Here is a 16754-nt window from a genome sequence, read left to right as displayed (position 1 = left end):
GTCGCAGGGGCTAGGCCTGTAGGACTCGAGGCTGTGGGAGCCCAGCGTGGGATGTCAGGGCTGGGGAAAGAGTCACTTGGGGGCTGGGTTTTGAAAGATGAATAAGAGTTTCCCAGGTAGAACGTGAAAACAGGGAGAGGAATGAACCAGCTGGGGCCAGATGGAGGTGGGGGGGGGGCGCGTGAGGTGCCCAGAGGTGGGGCCCCGGGGACATACCCGCTGGAGGATGTGCTGGGTAGCGTTCTTCTCATGCCGGTGCTGGCTGGATTTAGGTCATATGCCAGGTGTCCCTGCAGCTCCCCCAGGGAGAAGTTCGGTCCTGTTCCAGTCACCACAGGTGCTGCGGAGGGCGACAGAGAGGAGGATGAGGGAGGAACAAGGTCCAGGGCTGCACTTTGCCCTGGAGGGGTGGGGAGAGCCATCTGGGGGCTGGCAGAACGAAAAGGAACCGCTTCCCAGATTGGCCTGATTCCTAATTTGGCTGAAACTGGCCTTATACGATGGGTCAGAAGAACAAGGCCATTGAGAGAGGCCAAGGTCACACTGTGAGGCAGAAGCATAGACAAAGCTGGAGGCCAAGCTTCCCAGAACTCTCAGAGGCCAGGCTCTGCGGATCTGGATGGGGAGGGCAAGGGTTAGGGTTAAGGCAGGATAGTGCCCAGAGGTCCCTGGGGTAGGATTCAAATGGGGGTGTCTGGGGATGGGGGTAGGTCCCCAGCAGGTCCATAGGTAAGGCAAGAGGACAAGAGGTGAAATAGGTTGTGTGTGGGGGGGCCTCTGGGGTCTCCTGGGGGCGGGGTGAGGGAGGTCCCAGGAATGGGGGATACTGGGGCAGAAGGTTCTTTAGCCCTTCCACCCAGCATCTGGAGTCTTTTCTGGGGAAGAGCATGTCACCCTGACCTTAGACTCTGGGAAAGGCCTGGATACTGCCCTTCCTAGAGACTTAGGCTTGGTGACAACGGTGGCTGGAGAGGATGTGGGGGAGGGGGGCAGGGTGATGGGCTCCCTCCTCCTCCTTCCCCGAGTCCCTTTCCCTCTTAGAGCCCCCATCCCGAAGCCACTTCTCCTTTCCAACAGTCCTCCCCTGTGTGAGCCCACCCCCCCACCTCGGGTCCCAGCACAGGGTGGGCGGGGACACTTACTCCGGGACACTTGGATGAGCTCAGTGACGCTGAACACACCAGAGGTGACGAAGCTCTCCTGGAAGTCGGTGGTGTCTGGAAAAGAGAGGAAGGATGGGGGTCAGCAGGCGGCCAGCTGAGCTGGGTCTGTTCCCCCCCTTGACATCTCCAGGCTGCCCAGACTCCGGGGGCTGGACACAGCCTGGCCAGTCACCCTGTCTACCCCCCTCCCCAACCACCACAGCCCTGCAGCAGGAGGATGGCCAGCTCAGCCCCTCCAAGCCGACGGGGACTCCTCTGCCCTAATACAGCTGGAGTGGATCTCCTTTCCTGAGTCTCTGCTCAGTCCTTCTCACAGCAGCCTCAGCCAGCCTCCCCTCCTCCAGCCTGGGCCTTCACACCGCCTCCCAGCCCTCCTCGGGAGCCCCCGTGCTATGGCAGGCTGCGCACACAAGTGGAGGCCAGACCTGGGTTCACATCTCAGCTCAGCTGCCCACTCGGCGTGTGATCTTGGATAAGTCACTTTACCTCCCTGAGCTTTGATGCTCCCTGATCTCAAAAGTAGGGACCACACACCCTGTCATCTCAGGTGGTTGTGAGCTATGAATGCTACTACTTAGGAGGGACCAGGTTGCTTCCTTTGCCTCACTCATCACCCCGTGCAATGCTGCAGTCTCTTAGCCTTCTGCCTCCAGGTTGTGAGTTCTCTGGTGTCCCCAGTGCCCGGACCAGAGCCTGGCAAACGGCAGGGACTCAGAACCATGGGGTGAATGGAGGGTCCACAGGCAGCAGTTAAAATCCCCAGTGTGCCCAGACCCATTCCCGCCTAATGTCAAAGGAAGAGGGACCCCCCTCTCTGGGCTGGGGTGGTTTAGACCCATTTCATGGATTTGGAAACTGAGGCTGGCCTCGAGAGGGCGGGAGCACTGGCCCACCCAATACAGCTGGGAGCAGGCCTGTCACACCCAGAGACCCTCACAGGCAGGACCCATTACCAGGCACTTCCAGTGTCCGCCCCGAGCTGGGCACTGGGGACACAGTGGGGAACAAGACGTACAGGAGCAGCTGCCCTCTTGGACTCACAGCCCAGGGTGGGCGAAGGACGCCACATAAAAGCAGGAAGTCAAAAACACTTGTACATGAATGTTGACAGCGGCATGATTTACAGTAGCTGAAATTGGAGACAACCCAAATGTCCATCAACCATGATGGATACACAAAATGTGGTCCCTCCACACACAGGAACGTCACTCAGCCATGAAAAGAGGTGAAGCCCTGAAACTCGCTACAACGTGGATGGACCCTGAGAACACGAGAGAAGTGAGAGAAGCCAGACACAGAAGGATACACTGTGTGATTCCATTGATGGGAAACGTCCAGAACAGGCAAATCCACTGAGACAGAGAGTGGGTTCCTGGTCAGTCGGGGAGGGGGAGTGACTAATGGAGATGGGGTTGCTTTGTGGGTTGATGAGAATGTTCTGGAACCAGACAGAGGTGATGGGCGCACAGCTCTGTGAATGTACTTAATGTCACTGAACGGTACATTTTAATAGGGTTAAAATTCTACATTTTATGTGTGTTGTACTACAATTTAAAAAGAAAGTTATTAAAGATGATTCAGTTAAATGTGAGATGTGTCAGGCAGTGGTGAGGCAGTCAAGGGAGAGCCTGCTGGGGAGGGGACCTATTTTACACGAAGGGCTCAGAGAAGGCTTCCCTGGGAGGGTGACATTCAACCAAGATCTCAAGGTAGGGGTGGATAAGGCGAACACGTGAGTGAAAATTTGGGTAGTGCCCAGATAGCACCTGGCACAGGGAAACTGCCTTGTGAGAACTGGCTGCCCCGATGAGGAGGATATTAAACTTGACGTTTTGCCACCTCCCTGTGGGTTACGATGTTCCTGGCAGCGGGAATGGCTTGTGCAAAGGGCCTGGGGTGGAGATGCACTTGGCAAATCGGAGGCCAACACGGCTGGAGCTGAAGGAGCCAGAGAGAGTGGTCAGAGTGGAGGTGGGACCCACAGAATGGCAGCTCTCGGCTTTGGGGGAGGGGGGCGGGAGCAGTTCTTGTCCAGGCCCCCAGGGGGCAGCAGTGGCCGCAGGGAGCTCACAGCAGTGCCCAGCTCCTCAGCTGTCTGCCACGCAAGCCCCCTGCTTATGAACTTTGTGTCCACCATTCATTGAGCAATTACTACCTGCCCAGGCCCATGATGGGAGGCTCAGGACCACAACATCCCGAGGAGGACAGGGCGGTGGCTCTCAGTGTCCAGGGGGAAGTGGCTGTGGCCACTTCCTGCTGACCCAGCTGGCCGACTGCTGTCAGCACGCCCCTCCGCCCCACCCCCACCGGGGTTTCCTGTTTGTGCAGTGCTCGCCCAGCTCCATCTCCAGGGGACTCCCTGGCGGGCGGGGAGGAAGTGATTTCCTCTACCAGACGCTGGAGCTCCCCACGGGACCAGGCCAAGCGCCATGGCCCCCGCCGCCTGCCTTGAACATCTGGCTTGGAGGGAGGCGCCTGGGGATCACAGGAGGTCAAGGAGGACTCGGGTCACAGATGGCCAGTGAGGTGTGGCCTGGGGGCCTGTGAACCTCCTGGAACCATCCAGCCTCCCTGTGCATGCCTGTGACGGACCTTCCAACGGGGATGCCCTCACCCACTGGCTGTTTCTTCCTTTCTCCCTTTTCATCTCTCCTCCTTCCTTGCCCCTAATATACTATCCCTCTAGTTTCTCTTTTTCCCTCTGCTTCATCCTTCCTTCTCTCCTTTTTTGCTTTCTAGAAATGGTTTTTGAGCACCTACTGTGTACCAGGTCCTGTTCTAGGTACTGAGGACACAGCAGTGATCAAAACAAACACCTCTGCCCTCGAGGAGGTGATGTTCCACTAGGTGAGAAGCAAACACATTTGCAACACTAAGCAACTAAGCAAATACACACGCAATCACTAACTTCCTCGAAAGGAAATAAAACAGAGGGCTGAGATGGAGAGTGGCTGAGGCTGCTTGAGCTGAGGGGCTCAGGGAAGATCTTTCTGAGAGGGAGGCATTTGAGCTGAGACCTGGGTGATCTGGAGCAAGAGAAAGCAGTTAGCTGTCCAGATAGCAGGAACAGCACGTGCAGAGGCTCTGGGACAGGTGGTGCCTGGTGTGCTGGAGGAACAGCGAGGAGGCTTGTGTGTCTGGAACAGAGTGAGCGAGGGGGGGAGAGGGAGGAGGGGAGATGGGGAGGGCAGGAGGACTTGGGCTTTTACCCCCCGGGAGGTGGGACCCTGGAGGGCTGTGGGCAGAGGATGGGCAGGGCCTGACTCAGGTGCTCACGGGTACCCTCTGACCACTTCAGGAGGACAGACTGTGGGAGGGAGTAGTCAGGGAGCCAGAGTAGAAGCAGGGACTCTGAAGCTTCCAAATCCTCTCTGTCCTTCTGGCTCTGCTCCCACACCCGCAACATAGAACTGAGTTGTCCTACTCATCCACTCAATGTCCCATGACACTGCAGGGCCCACCAGGGCCTCTCCCAATGGGGGGAGCACCTCAGAGCCCAGACGCTGGAGCTCAGGGTCGGGGGTTCCAACCCCAGCTCCATGGATGCCCCTGGGAAGGCCCATATTCGTCTCCAGACCTCAGTCCCTGCCTCTGCAAAATGGAACAACTGCAGCACCTCCTCCATAGCATGGCTGGGAGGAGTGACTCAGGTGCTCACGCAGGACCACACAGAACCCACAGGGGGCGCTCCGGAAACGATTCCTAAATAAAAGATGGGGATGGGCCCGTGCCCTCCACCCCGCCACCTTCAGACTCACCCAGTGTGATGGGCTTGCTGTCCTCCTGGTCGGAGCCCATCCCCGCCCGGGGACTGCCACTTTGCTCTGCATCTGCAAAGACAGGGAGGGGGAGTTGTGACATCGCAGGGACCCCCACTCAGGAGGGGAGGAGACATCAGCCCAGTGCTAGGCTGGGCCAGCGCCGTGGTCTGGAGCATGGCATGGCCCCCTCCCTGGCTGCTGCCCCAGGGGGTCATGGACGTCTGAGGTCACTAAGCGCCAGCCTGCCTGTGTCCTGAACCATGGCGAGAACCCGAGTGGAGGGGCGGGCTCAGTCGTGGGGAAGTGCTCTCTGAGCCTCAGTTTCCTCATCTGTCAAGTGAGGATAACTCATTTAATCCTGCCTCTGCCATATGAGGTGGGAACTCTCATGCCCATTTCACAGACGGGAAAACAGAGGGCCAGAGAGGTGAGTCCCCGGCCCCTCGGGCCCCCTCCCCACCGCCTCTGCCTTCCGAGTCCTGGGGGCCCAGCCTGTGGTCTTGGGTTGCCACTCAGGATCCCCGGAGAGGGGGCCGAGGGGCATATTTCTGCAGCTGTGACATTTCCGGCCCCACCCGCCGGGCTTGGGGGCTCCCTCCCACCCCGGCGCCCGCCCCTCCATCTTATCTAAAAATAATCGGGCTCCTTGGCAGCCGGGTGAAGCAGACAGACGCTGAGCTCAGCGTTATTGGCTCCGGAGGCCTAGATGGAGGGCGAGTAGAGCCAGGCCCCTCTGCAGCCCTCACACCCTCCACCCCAGACTGCGGGGGAGAGGAAATGGACAAGCCCAGCCAGACAGGACCCTTAGCCCCCCGTCCCCCATTTGTCTCTCAGGTCAAGGACAAAGGTGGCGGGAATCACCATCAAATGCCAGAGAAAGAGAATCAGGCCCCTCCCACCTGCCACACTCCAAGGCCCAGAGCTAATTGCTGTGTGACCTTAGGCGAACCGCTTAACCTCCCTGAGCCTCAGAGTTTTCTCTTTCAAATGTGCGAAAGCATCTCACAGGCCTGGCTGGGTTGCCAGGAGGTGGCAAGGAGCCGATACATATGAAGCGCTTAGGGCATACTGAACTCTAGATCCGTGGTGACATCCACCCCGTTATTATTATTACTGTTATTTTTAAGTCCCTAACATGACCACAGATGTTTTTTCTTGTTCTCATTTCATACTTTCCCTTAAATCATGAAGAGAGCCACAAATCTGGCATTGTTAGTGTACCCATTTTGTACACAAGGAAAAGGGAGGGTTAGAATGACGAAAAAGTGCCCCGCCCCACACCCCTTGCTGTTGTTTTTTTACACAGTAGTGTATCATTTTAGGAAAAGGGAGGGTTAGAATGACGAAAAAGTGCCCCGCCCCACACCCCTTGCTGTTGTTTTTTTACACAGTAGTGTATCATTTTATTTTATTTTTTGTCCGCACCGCTTGCGGGATCTTAGTTCCCTGACCAGGGATCGAACCCGTGTCCGCTGCGGTGGAAGGGCAGAGTCTTAACGCCTGGACCGCCAGGGAATTCCCCTGCCCCGTGTTGTTTTAATTTGGTAGCTAGTGCTTACATCCCGACATCCAGCAGGCGCTTGCGTGAGCTGCCTGGATTCTGCGATGAGACGCGCGCGTTCCCATCCCAGCTCTGGGAACCTCCAAGGACACGTGGTCCCGGGGCGGGGGGTCACTTCCCCTGCTGGGGCCTCAGTGCACCCAGGGTTGCTTTGGGGATCATAATAATGATGACACTTCGCACAACAGTCACTGGGCCCTCACCGTCTGCCTGGCATCGCGCTTTTGCCTTTGCACACGCCGTGCGCTGAGCACCTACTTGCGGGCGAGACCCAGAGATGCTGTAAACAGCACAGGAGCGGCCCCACCTGCCTCAGTTTCCCCATCCACGATAGGAGCGGATGCAGGCAGCCCTCCTTGGCTGGGCTGAGCAGCCCCTGCGTGGCCGACTAGGCTGGGCAGGCTGGGCAGTGGTGAGAGGGCTGTGCCCGGCTCGGCCCCGCGCCCTGTGGCCACTCCCGGGCTCGGGCAGCCAGTGGCCCCTTGGAGCCAGCCCGTCCGGCTTGGATGGCTGCATGGCTGGGCACGGGTGGCCACTGGGTTGGGAAGGGCCCAGCCCGGGCAGCCAGCTGTCGGGCTCCAGACCTTGGGCACAGACCCTCTTCCGGAACCAGCACCCACACGCACTCAGCGGGCAACAGTGCCCGGCTGGCACTCAGGGGCCTACCCGAGAAGGGGGACGTTTCTTGAGCGCCGCCTGTGTGCTTATGCTTTGGAACCAGGCAGCCCAGGCTGTGGGCCTCAGACGCCACCCCTCATCTCTCTGTGCCTCACTCCCCGCTCTGTGAAATGGGCACAATTACAGAATCTCCCTCAGAGGCTGTTCGGGAGGGAAAAGGTGATAATGAATGCAATCAAGGGCCCCAAGCAGTGGCTGACATGTAGTAAGCACTTCACCAACTGGAAGGAGGGTTTTATTACTACTATTGCTATCTCCTTGCTGTTTCTGTCTTGGGTGCTATTACTTTGTACCTTGAAAGCCATGGCCCTAGGCTATGGCTGGCTCTAGTCTGGAGCCCTTATTCACTGCTCTTGACCTCAGCCCAGCCATGTCACCTGTTTGAGACTCCGTTTCCTCATCTGTAAAATGGGACTATAATAAAACTCACTTCCCAGGGTTTGTTGGGTCTCCAAGTCAGTAAATAACAAGTGTAAAAGGGTTGGTGCCAAGCTGACATTCAATACATGGTAGGTTTGGGCAGCAATCGTAAATGAGAGTGTGTTTTTAATTTTGGTTTCTAATTGATCACTGCTAGCATTTACAAATGCGATTGGTTTGGGGGTGTTAATCTTGTATTCTGCAACCTTGCTGAACTCACATATTAGTTCTAAGAGTCTTTTTCTTTCTCTGGTAGATTCTTTGGGATTTTCTATGAAAACCATCATGCCGCTTGCAAATAGGGCAAGTTGTATTTCTTTCTTCCTCATCTGTATGCCTCTGATTTCTGTTTCTTGGTTTATCGCACTGACTAGGACTTCCAGAACCCTGTTGACTGGAAGCGGTGAGAGCAGGTGTCCTCATCTTGCTTCTGATCTTAGGGGGAACCCATTCGGTCTCTCACCACTAAGAATAATGTTAGCTGTGGTTTCTGCAGATCCCTTTATTGGGCTGAAGAAGCTCTCTCTCTTTTTTCTCCTATACTCCTGGTAGTTCTTTTTAAATTTAAATAAGTGTAGTTTCTAAATAACATGATGCTGTAATTATAGGCCATCTCATGAAAACTTGTTTTAATTTGATTTTTAGATTGTGTTGAAATATACACAACATAAACTTTATACCATTTAACCATTTCTAAGTGTACAGTTTAGTGGCGTTGAGTACATTCATAGTATCTTGTGACCAGCCCCACCATCATCTCCAGAACTTTCTCATCTTCCCAAATTGAAACTCTGTCCCCATGAAACGCTGACTCCCCACCTCTCCCCCAGCCCTTGGCCCCCATCATCTACTTCCTGTCTCTGTGGATGTGACTCCTCTGGGGACCCCCTGTGAGTGGAATCACACACGGTGTGTCCTTCTGTGTCTGGCTTCTCTCACTGAGCATCGTGTCCTCAAGGTTCATCCATGTTGTAGCAGGTGTCAGAATCTCCTTCCTTTTTATTGTGCCATCCTACTGGCCATGCCGCAGGCCATGTGGGATCTTAGTTCCCCGACCAGGGACTGAACCCCACCCCCTGCAGTGGGAGCACAGAGTCTTAATGCTGGACTGCCAGGGAAGTCCCTGCCAGCTTATCTTTAATCACCTCTAAAACCGTGAACTATTTCTCACCCACCTGCTGACCACCTGCCTGTCATTTGGCTGCTGGAAACCCTGTCTTCTGGAGCTGTCCAGTACGGGAGCCCCGAGTCACACGCAACTTGAAATTTAAACTGGCTAAATTGAAATTGAAGTTTCAGGACTTCAGCCGCACCAGTCACCTTTCAATACTCGACAGGCACACGTGGCTGATGGCGACCGAACTGGACGGCACCGAATATGCCCACCATCACCACACAAAGTTCTATCGGGCTGAGCTTCTCTGGATGTTTCCATGAAAAATCAAGGAAAAAAAAACAAAGAGGACACCAATAATTCTTCCTCTCCTATCTAGAGGCCCGGTCCTAAAATGGACCTTCCTTCGGTCTGAACAGACGGACCCAGAGTGTATAATGCTAAAGGCCAGCTAATGTCCAATGCCCCAAGATGCCCCAGGCCCCAAATGGGCAGCTTTCATTTGCTGAGTTTTTACTGTGTTAGGAGCTCCATAGTGCCATCTGATTAAATTTACCCAACTGATGAGGTTGGTAAACTGAGGACCGGCTCAGGGAGTCTATATCCCAAAGCTGATGTCAATTCAAAGAAATTGTCTGCCTAGCGCAGAGGTTCCTAACTGGGGTGATCCTGCACCCCAAGGCGATGTCTGGGGATATCTGTGTTTGTCACGACTGGGGGGCTCCTGGCCTCGAGGGGGCGGGGACAGGGAGGCTGGTCTGGGATAGCCCCACAGAGTCATCCGGCCCCCAGCGTCAGCAGTGCCAAGGCGGAGGGACTCTGTTCCAGATCCATCCATTCTCAGTAGGGACAAAAATTGGTTCTTGGGGCGATGGAGGGGGCTAAAAATTTTTGCTCTTTTTATTTATAAAACATAGATAAATAGATATAGATACAGTATATAAACAGATATATAATATACCTGTGCTATTAAAATTTCATGACGTGCAGTGATTAGGGAAAAAAACTGTCTAAAAGGGCTCTTTAGGGGGAGGCAATAATGAAAGAAAAGGGTCTTGTACAATTTTAAAGGGCTGTCAAAAGAGAAAGAAGAGTATACAACAGAAACTGCAGGTGACCTACCAGGTCTAAGGCATTCACTTCACTGAAAGTCTGCCAACCTCTGCTGTGTGTCCTTGTGCAAGTACTTTTGACATCTCTGAGCCTCCATTTCCTCACCCATAAATTAGAGCTGAACTGCACTACCGTTTACTTCTCTCCTTTGATCACTTGGCAAACTGATTGCTGAGCACCTCCAGGGTGCCACGTGTCTAACACACAGCAGCAACCACGATGGACACAACTCCCTGCCTTCGCGGCACTGACATCCTAATGGTGGAGTGACAGGCAATGAAGAAGTAAGCAAATAAATAAACCAGGAGTACAATTCCAGGCTGCGCCAGGTGCAAGGGAGGCCATCCAACCCAGAGATGTGAGTGGCAGCCCCTGGTGAGTGAGCGGCTGTGACTGGAGCTCCTGGGAGGGTCGTCAAGGTCACACCGTGTGAACTGGTACCTTCCAATAGTTAATACGTGGTGAGTCACTCCTTTGACTATGTTGAGCTACAAGTTTCCCCTCCACTGACTCATCTGATCTTCGAAACTCCCCCAAGAGGGATATGCGATTATCATCCCCATTTTCCAGATGGGGAAACTGAGGCACAGAGAGAGGCAGGTGACATATTCAAACTCAGGCAGCCCCAGGTGGCACCGATGGGCCTGGGATCAACCCCCAGACACCCCAAGGCCTCACAGTCGGGTCCTGTGCTTTTGACTAGGAGGTGTCCAGTGGGCCCTTGGAGGGGGTTCAGTTGGTCCTGCCCCGACTCCAGGACTCCTTTCTTATCAGTGGTTTGGAGTGACCCGCTGTGTTTGGACGCTGTTGTCTGACCAGTCAGATAAAGGCCCCGGCTGGGGGTCCCCTACTGCTCTGCTTTTGCCAAAGGTCCCTTCTGTCACTAATTGTGGTGCTGGGGACAGCTGGGGGCAGATAAATTGTTTGCATATCTCTGTTCCACTTAGGCTGAAAAGCACCCCATGGAAGCAGAGCCCCCAGACCCTACTGTCCACGGGAGCAGAGGCCCCAGACCCTGACGCACAGGCCAGGGAAATTTCAGAGCACCTCCGCCTCACTGAGGTGGGAGCTGAGGTGTAGAGTGAGAAGATATGGGATGATGATGATGATGATAAAACAATAAGAACAATAATAATGGTAACTGCTAAGCACAGACAGCTTACAGAACACCAGATGTCAGGCTACGTATTTAACAGTTTTGTCTAACACCCTCCAGCAATCCTGGGTCGAGGCTGACAACCATGGGTTACCCAGAGAGGGTAAGTAAGTTACCCAAGGCCATACAGCAAGGAAAGCCGATGGGCCGACCAGGTTTCATCTGCTCCTCTCAAAAGTATATCCAAGAAAACCGTAATTCGAAAAGATACATGCACCCCAGTATTCACTGCAGCACTATTCACAGTAGCCAGGACATGGAAGCAACCTAAATGCCCATCAATGGAGGAATGGATAAAGAAGATGTGGTACCTATATACAATGGAATATCACTCAGCCATGAAAAAAGAATGAAATATTGCCATTTGTAGCAACATGGATGTATTTACAAAACAGAAACAGACTCAAAGATCTCAAGAACGAACTTACGGCTACCAAAGGCGAAATGTGGCGGGGAGGGATAAATTAGGAGGTTGGGATTAACATACACATACTACTATGTATAAAATGGATAACCAACAAGGACCTACTGTATAGCACAGGAAACTGTACTCAGTATTCTGTAATAACCTATATATGGGTAAAGAAAAAGAATGAATATATGTATGTGTATAACTGAATCACTTTGCTGTACACCTGAAACTAATGCAACACTGTAGATCAGCTGTACTCCAATAAGATTTACTTTTAAAAAGGGGGGGAATATTCTTGAATGTCTTATTGAATTTTATGTCATGTCGATCACAGGCTTTAAAACGTTCGCCTGTTAACGAGTTCTTTCCTGACCTGGTCGCTGTCCCCCAGATCCCCCACTGCCCATCCCTGAATACGTGGCTTTCTGCAGCCCTGCTTAGATCAGGCGTTCGACTTGGTGCTTTGTGCTGCCCAGAATACATTCCCGACCGCACGAGGAAAACATGAACAGGCCAGAGCAGGACCGCGGAGCCAAAATGCACGCTCTCAGCTGCCGAGTAGGGGGATTTTCTATGGGTGTGCCTTGGGGGTGTCTGCAGACTCCACCCGAGCATGGGGTTCACGGTCAGAAAGCATGAGCATCGCTGCGGGTTTCTCAGGGCAGCTGTTGGACTCTTCAAAGTCTTTCAAATGCATTGGGGTCATGAAGAAGAGGCTCCAGGTTCCAAACTCATATGACCTTGGGGCATCTTTTAGAAGCCGGAGTCACACCCTGAAACCTGGGCTGAAGCCCCAGCCCTGGCACAACCCGGGGTGTGACCTGGGACTAGTCAGGCCTCTCTCCCCTCTGAGCCTTTTATACATAGTAGTATGTGTATGTTAATCCCAACCTCCTAATTTACCCCTCCCCACCACATTTCGCCTTTGGTAGCCGTAAGTCCGTTCTTGAGATCTTTGAGTCTGTTTCTGTTTTGTAAATAAGTTCATTTATATCAGTTTTAAAATTAGATTCCACATGTGAGGGATAGCGTATGAGGCTCACTTCACTTCGTATGATAATCTCCATCCATGTTGCTACAAATGGCATTATTTCATTCTTCTTTTATGGCTGAATGATATTCCATTGTATATATGTACCACATCTTCTTTATCCATCTCTCCATTGATGGGCATTTAGGTTGCTTCCATGTCTGTAAAGTGGGCTTTCTCCATTGTTGCCTTACTTTATACGAGTGTGAGGTTGAAATCAGAGGAGCCCCGGGAGGGGAGGGGCCAATCACAAAGGGATAAATACTGTTTGGGTGACAGCATTTTTCCAAACTCAGAAGTTAAACGACCTTTGTCCCCCCTCTGCCCACAGCCCTCCAGGGCTCCCACTTCCCTGGGGGTAAAAGCCCAAGTCCTCCCCGTGGCCCACGGGGACCTGCACAGCCTGCCCCGTCCCCTCCCTGCCCTCCCCTCCTCCCTCTCTCCCCCTCGCTCACTCTGCTCCAGCCACATGGGCGTCCTCACTGTTCCTCCAAAACACCATGCCTGGTCCTGCCCCAGGACCTTTGCACATGTGGTTTCCTCTGCCCACAACACGGTTCCTTCTGTATCTATGTGGCTCACAGTCTCCCCTCACGCCAGGACCTTCCTGAAAGGTCTTTTTTTCCAATACACACACAAGGCTCTCCAGCACGATGCATGAAGCACAGCTAACCACACTCATGCTAGTATAAGTGAGACTGGCCCCGGACAGCGGCCGTATTTCAAGTGACACCCTGGTTTGGCCTGGGACCAGTTTTCTCGACTTCCCAGGTCCGCCGGGTGTTCACAGGCAGCCTGAACGTCACCACCGCCTGTGGCCTTTCCCTCAAACAAACACATGACCATACCGACAATAGAAATGTAAACTGGATCCCACTGACGGAGTGTACAAACTGTTCTTTCCTGTCCGTGGCCACGAGCCCAAATTTGGTCTGTCCCAGCCCATGACAAAGGCGCCGCCGTGGCCTCCGGTCCAGCCCTTCCCGGCCCAGAGCACCCGCCCCCTTTGCACCAGACAACTCCCTCCATCCTGGTTGCTGAGGCTCCCGCAGTTCCTAACTGGGAGATCCAGGCACCGCCCCGGCATTCATGTCCCAGATGTTTACCGACCACCTACCACTTGCCAGGCACTGGGGAAATGGCAGGGAGCCAAGGCGGGGGAGACAGACAGGAAACGAGCCGACAGAAGGAGCCCGAGATAATTCCGGTGGTTCTAAGTTCCACCGAGGCAATGAAACTGGGTGAGAGGACAGACAGTGGCTGGGGGTGGGGGAGGTGACTTTTGACGGAAAAGTCAGGATAAACCTCTCTAAGGGCCTAGGGATGGGACGGAGCCAGCCATGGGGAGAGCTGAGGGCAGATGGCACAGCAAGTGCAAAGGCCCCGGGGCAGGAACAAACATGGGATGTTTGGGGAACAGAGAGAGCACATGGCCCCAGCACGTACACAGAGCGGGGAGACATGAGACCACTCAGGGCCCCGTGGGCCGCGTGGGAAGCTTGGGTTTTAGTCTCAAGGGCGATGATCTATGTTACATTTTAAAACGTCTCTGGTGATGAGGGTGTGGAGAAATTGGAACCTTCGTGCACGGCTGACGGGAATGTAAAATGGTGCAGCCATAGCGGAAAATGGCTTGGCGGTCCCTCCAAAGTTAAACATAGAATCAACGTGACCCACGCCTACGTATACGCCCAAAAGAATTGAAAACAGATACTTGCCCACCCATGTTCACAGCGGCATGATTCATAGTAGCCATAAGGCGGAAACAACCCAAATATCCAACAACAGGTGACGGATACACAAAATGTGGTCCATCCCCTATAGTGGAATATTACTCAGCCTTAAAAAGGAAGGAGATTCTGACACTCGTTACAGCATGGATGGACCTTGAGGACATGATGCTCAGTGAGATAAACCAGACACAGAAGGACAAATACTGACTGATTCCACTCACAGGAGGCCCCTAGAGGACTCAAATCCATAGAGACAGGAAGTAGATGGTGGGGGCCAGGGCCTGGGGGAGGGGCTGGGGAGTGTTTAATGGGGACAGAGTTTCAGTTTGGGAAGATGAGAAAGTTCTAGGGACGGATGGTGGGGATGGTCGCATGACAGTGTGAAGGTACTTAATGCCACCGAGCTGTGCGCTTAAAAATGGTTAAGATGGTGAATTTTATATATTTTACCATAATAAGGTACACGCACGCACGCACACACACACACACACACACACACACACATTAAAAAAGTCTGGCTGCTGAGTGAATTCTGGACTCTCAGAGGCTGGAAGTCCACGGGGAGGGGTGGGCAAACATCCCGGTGGGCATAACAGCCTGGCCCAGGGTGATGGCCTGGGGTGTACAGAGGGGTCATATTTAATTTATCTTTGGGATTTACAAAGGACAGGACTTGCTGATACCATAATCGCACTTGTTTAAACCTGGCGGGATACGGGAGAGCCTAGGGTTCCCACTGGGGCCCAGCGGTGCGTCCGCTGGGCCCGCCTCGGCTGCCACGGTGAGCTCGCCCGCAGGATTTCTCTTCCAACCTCAGCGGGCTTCCAAATGTAGCTGGCTCTGCCTTGCTGCCACGTCCGCCTCCCAACGCCAGCCAGCTAGAGAGAGACCCAAAGCCAGGCCCTGGAATTCCCAGCTCCCCAGTGTCACCGGCCATTTTTAAACATCGCCGGCTGAGGTTCAACTTTCTCTGTCCTGGAAGGCCATACCGTACACGCGACCCTGGCCTTCATCCTTCTCGCTCTTGCCATGAAACTTCCCTGCCCCTCTCGCTCTCAAGCAAACTCCAACCATCTCTCCAAGCCCGGTTCTAACGTCTCCTTCTCTGGAACACCCTCCCCTGGCCCCTTGTGCAAACCTTGTCCTAGCTCTCATCACACTGGACTGAGTCTGGGTCTTTAAACGTATGAAAGTCACAAGTCCTCCCCAAGGCCCTGCACGACCTGCCCCGTCCCCTCCCTGCCCTCCCCTCCTCCCTCTCTCCCACTGACTCACTCTGTTCCAGCCACACGGGCCTCCTCACTGTTCCTCCAACATGCCAGGCAGAGTCCTGCCCCAGGGCCTTTGCACATGCTGTTCCCTGCCTGGAATGCCTTTCCTGCAAATGCCTGCCTGGTCTAGCTCCCTCTCTTGCCCAAGAGACCAAGGGTGGGGGGGATTATGTGTCCACAGGACCTGGGCTTGACGCTCTGGAAATCTGGGTTTCAGGTCCTCGTATCCCTTCTAAGAAGTGTGACAAGGGATTCCCGCGTATGTCCAGCTATGTTACAACCTGTTTTGTGTCCTGAGTCTCTACCCCCATCCCATATGACTGTCTGTGCAAACCCAAGCATAAGGAGAAACGATGATTCTTTCACTCAACACATGTATTGAGCACGAACTGTGTACCAGGCCCTGTCCTAGGATCCAGGGACACAGCAACGAACAAAACAGACACAAAGTTCTGCCGCATGAGGTTCATCGTCAAGGCTTCCTCCTGGTCATCTTGAGGAGGGCCAGGAGTTGAGTCACAGCACGAAGGCTTTGGGCTAGACTGAACTTGGACTTCCCTGGTAGTGTAGCAGGAGGACCAGGACGGAAATTGCCCCGGGCTTCAAGCAATTCCAGTACAAACCCTGACTCTCCCTGGAGACGCCCCATCCTGCCCCTGCAGGTTCAAGACCGCAGGCCCCCAAGGCCAGCAATCATGAGAACTGGATGTCAGTCTCACCAATGCTGTGTGACCTCTGCAAAAGTACGTTCCTTCTCTGAGCCTCCACATCCTGGTACACATGATCTAAAACCCCCAGGCGACACTCTTCCAGGGGCTGTTTGGACAAATCCAAGGGAAAAAAGCAAGATGCTAGACGTTCACGACCTTCATCCGCCCCCGGGGGAAATCTGGATAAGGCGTCAGGGCCGAGAGGCAGAAGGCCACGGCCGGGGTGACCTCCCGGACGCCGGCCCCCGCCCGGGCCTCCCCCGCCTTGTCCTTCCTGACCCGCCGCGTTCCTCGAGTCTGGACCACACTTTCCATCTCCCTCTGCCCTGCCGCCGGCCGCCTGGGCCCCAGCCAACCTGCTTCGGAATCACTTTCAAAGAAAAGTTTCTTTTTTCTTCCCACCCGGCCTGGCTCTCGCCCCCGCCTGCTCCGCGGCCTGGCTGCGGGCCCTGCCGGGCACTGGTGGACACCTCGGGCCAGCGGGTCAGGGCAGCGGCCGTCCACCGCCCCCCGCCGGCCCCAGCGCAGGCCCGGGCAGTGAGCGCGCGGCCTTGGGCTGAACTCAGGGCGTCCGCAGGCTCCAGGGGGGCTTTGGCACAGGTGGTTTGGGGGCGTCCGGGCCGAAAAGCCGG

The 16754-nt window shown here is 54.3% G+C and overlaps 1 protein-coding gene across 3 annotated transcripts in view; it reads right to left on the bottom strand.

Annotated features, from left to right (window-relative positions):
• NFIC (nuclear factor I C) overlaps positions 1-16754 on the bottom strand; it is a 48685-nt gene that overhangs the window by 17278 nt on the left and 14653 nt on the right. For all 3 annotated transcript variants that reach the window (XM_024740026.1, XM_024740027.1, XM_024740028.1), the window contains exons 2-4: positions 4922-4993; positions 1143-1217; positions 217-340 (exon numbers count right to left, since the gene is read on the bottom strand). In XM_024740026.1, the coding sequence (XP_024595794.1) occupies positions 217-340; positions 1143-1217; positions 4922-4993 (271 nt within the window). The remainder of the gene's footprint in view (positions 1-216; positions 341-1142; positions 1218-4921; positions 4994-16754) is intronic.

Source organism: Neophocaena asiaeorientalis, unplaced genomic scaffold (assembly GCF_003031525.2).
Source record: "Neophocaena asiaeorientalis asiaeorientalis breed wild unplaced genomic scaffold, Neophocaena_asiaeorientalis_V1.1 scaffold469, whole genome shotgun sequence".
Classification (NCBI taxonomy): domain Eukaryota; kingdom Metazoa; phylum Chordata; class Mammalia; order Artiodactyla; family Phocoenidae; genus Neophocaena; species Neophocaena asiaeorientalis.
The sequence above is the reverse complement of the archived record's forward strand: the minus strand, read 5'-3'. Positions and strand labels throughout refer to the sequence as shown.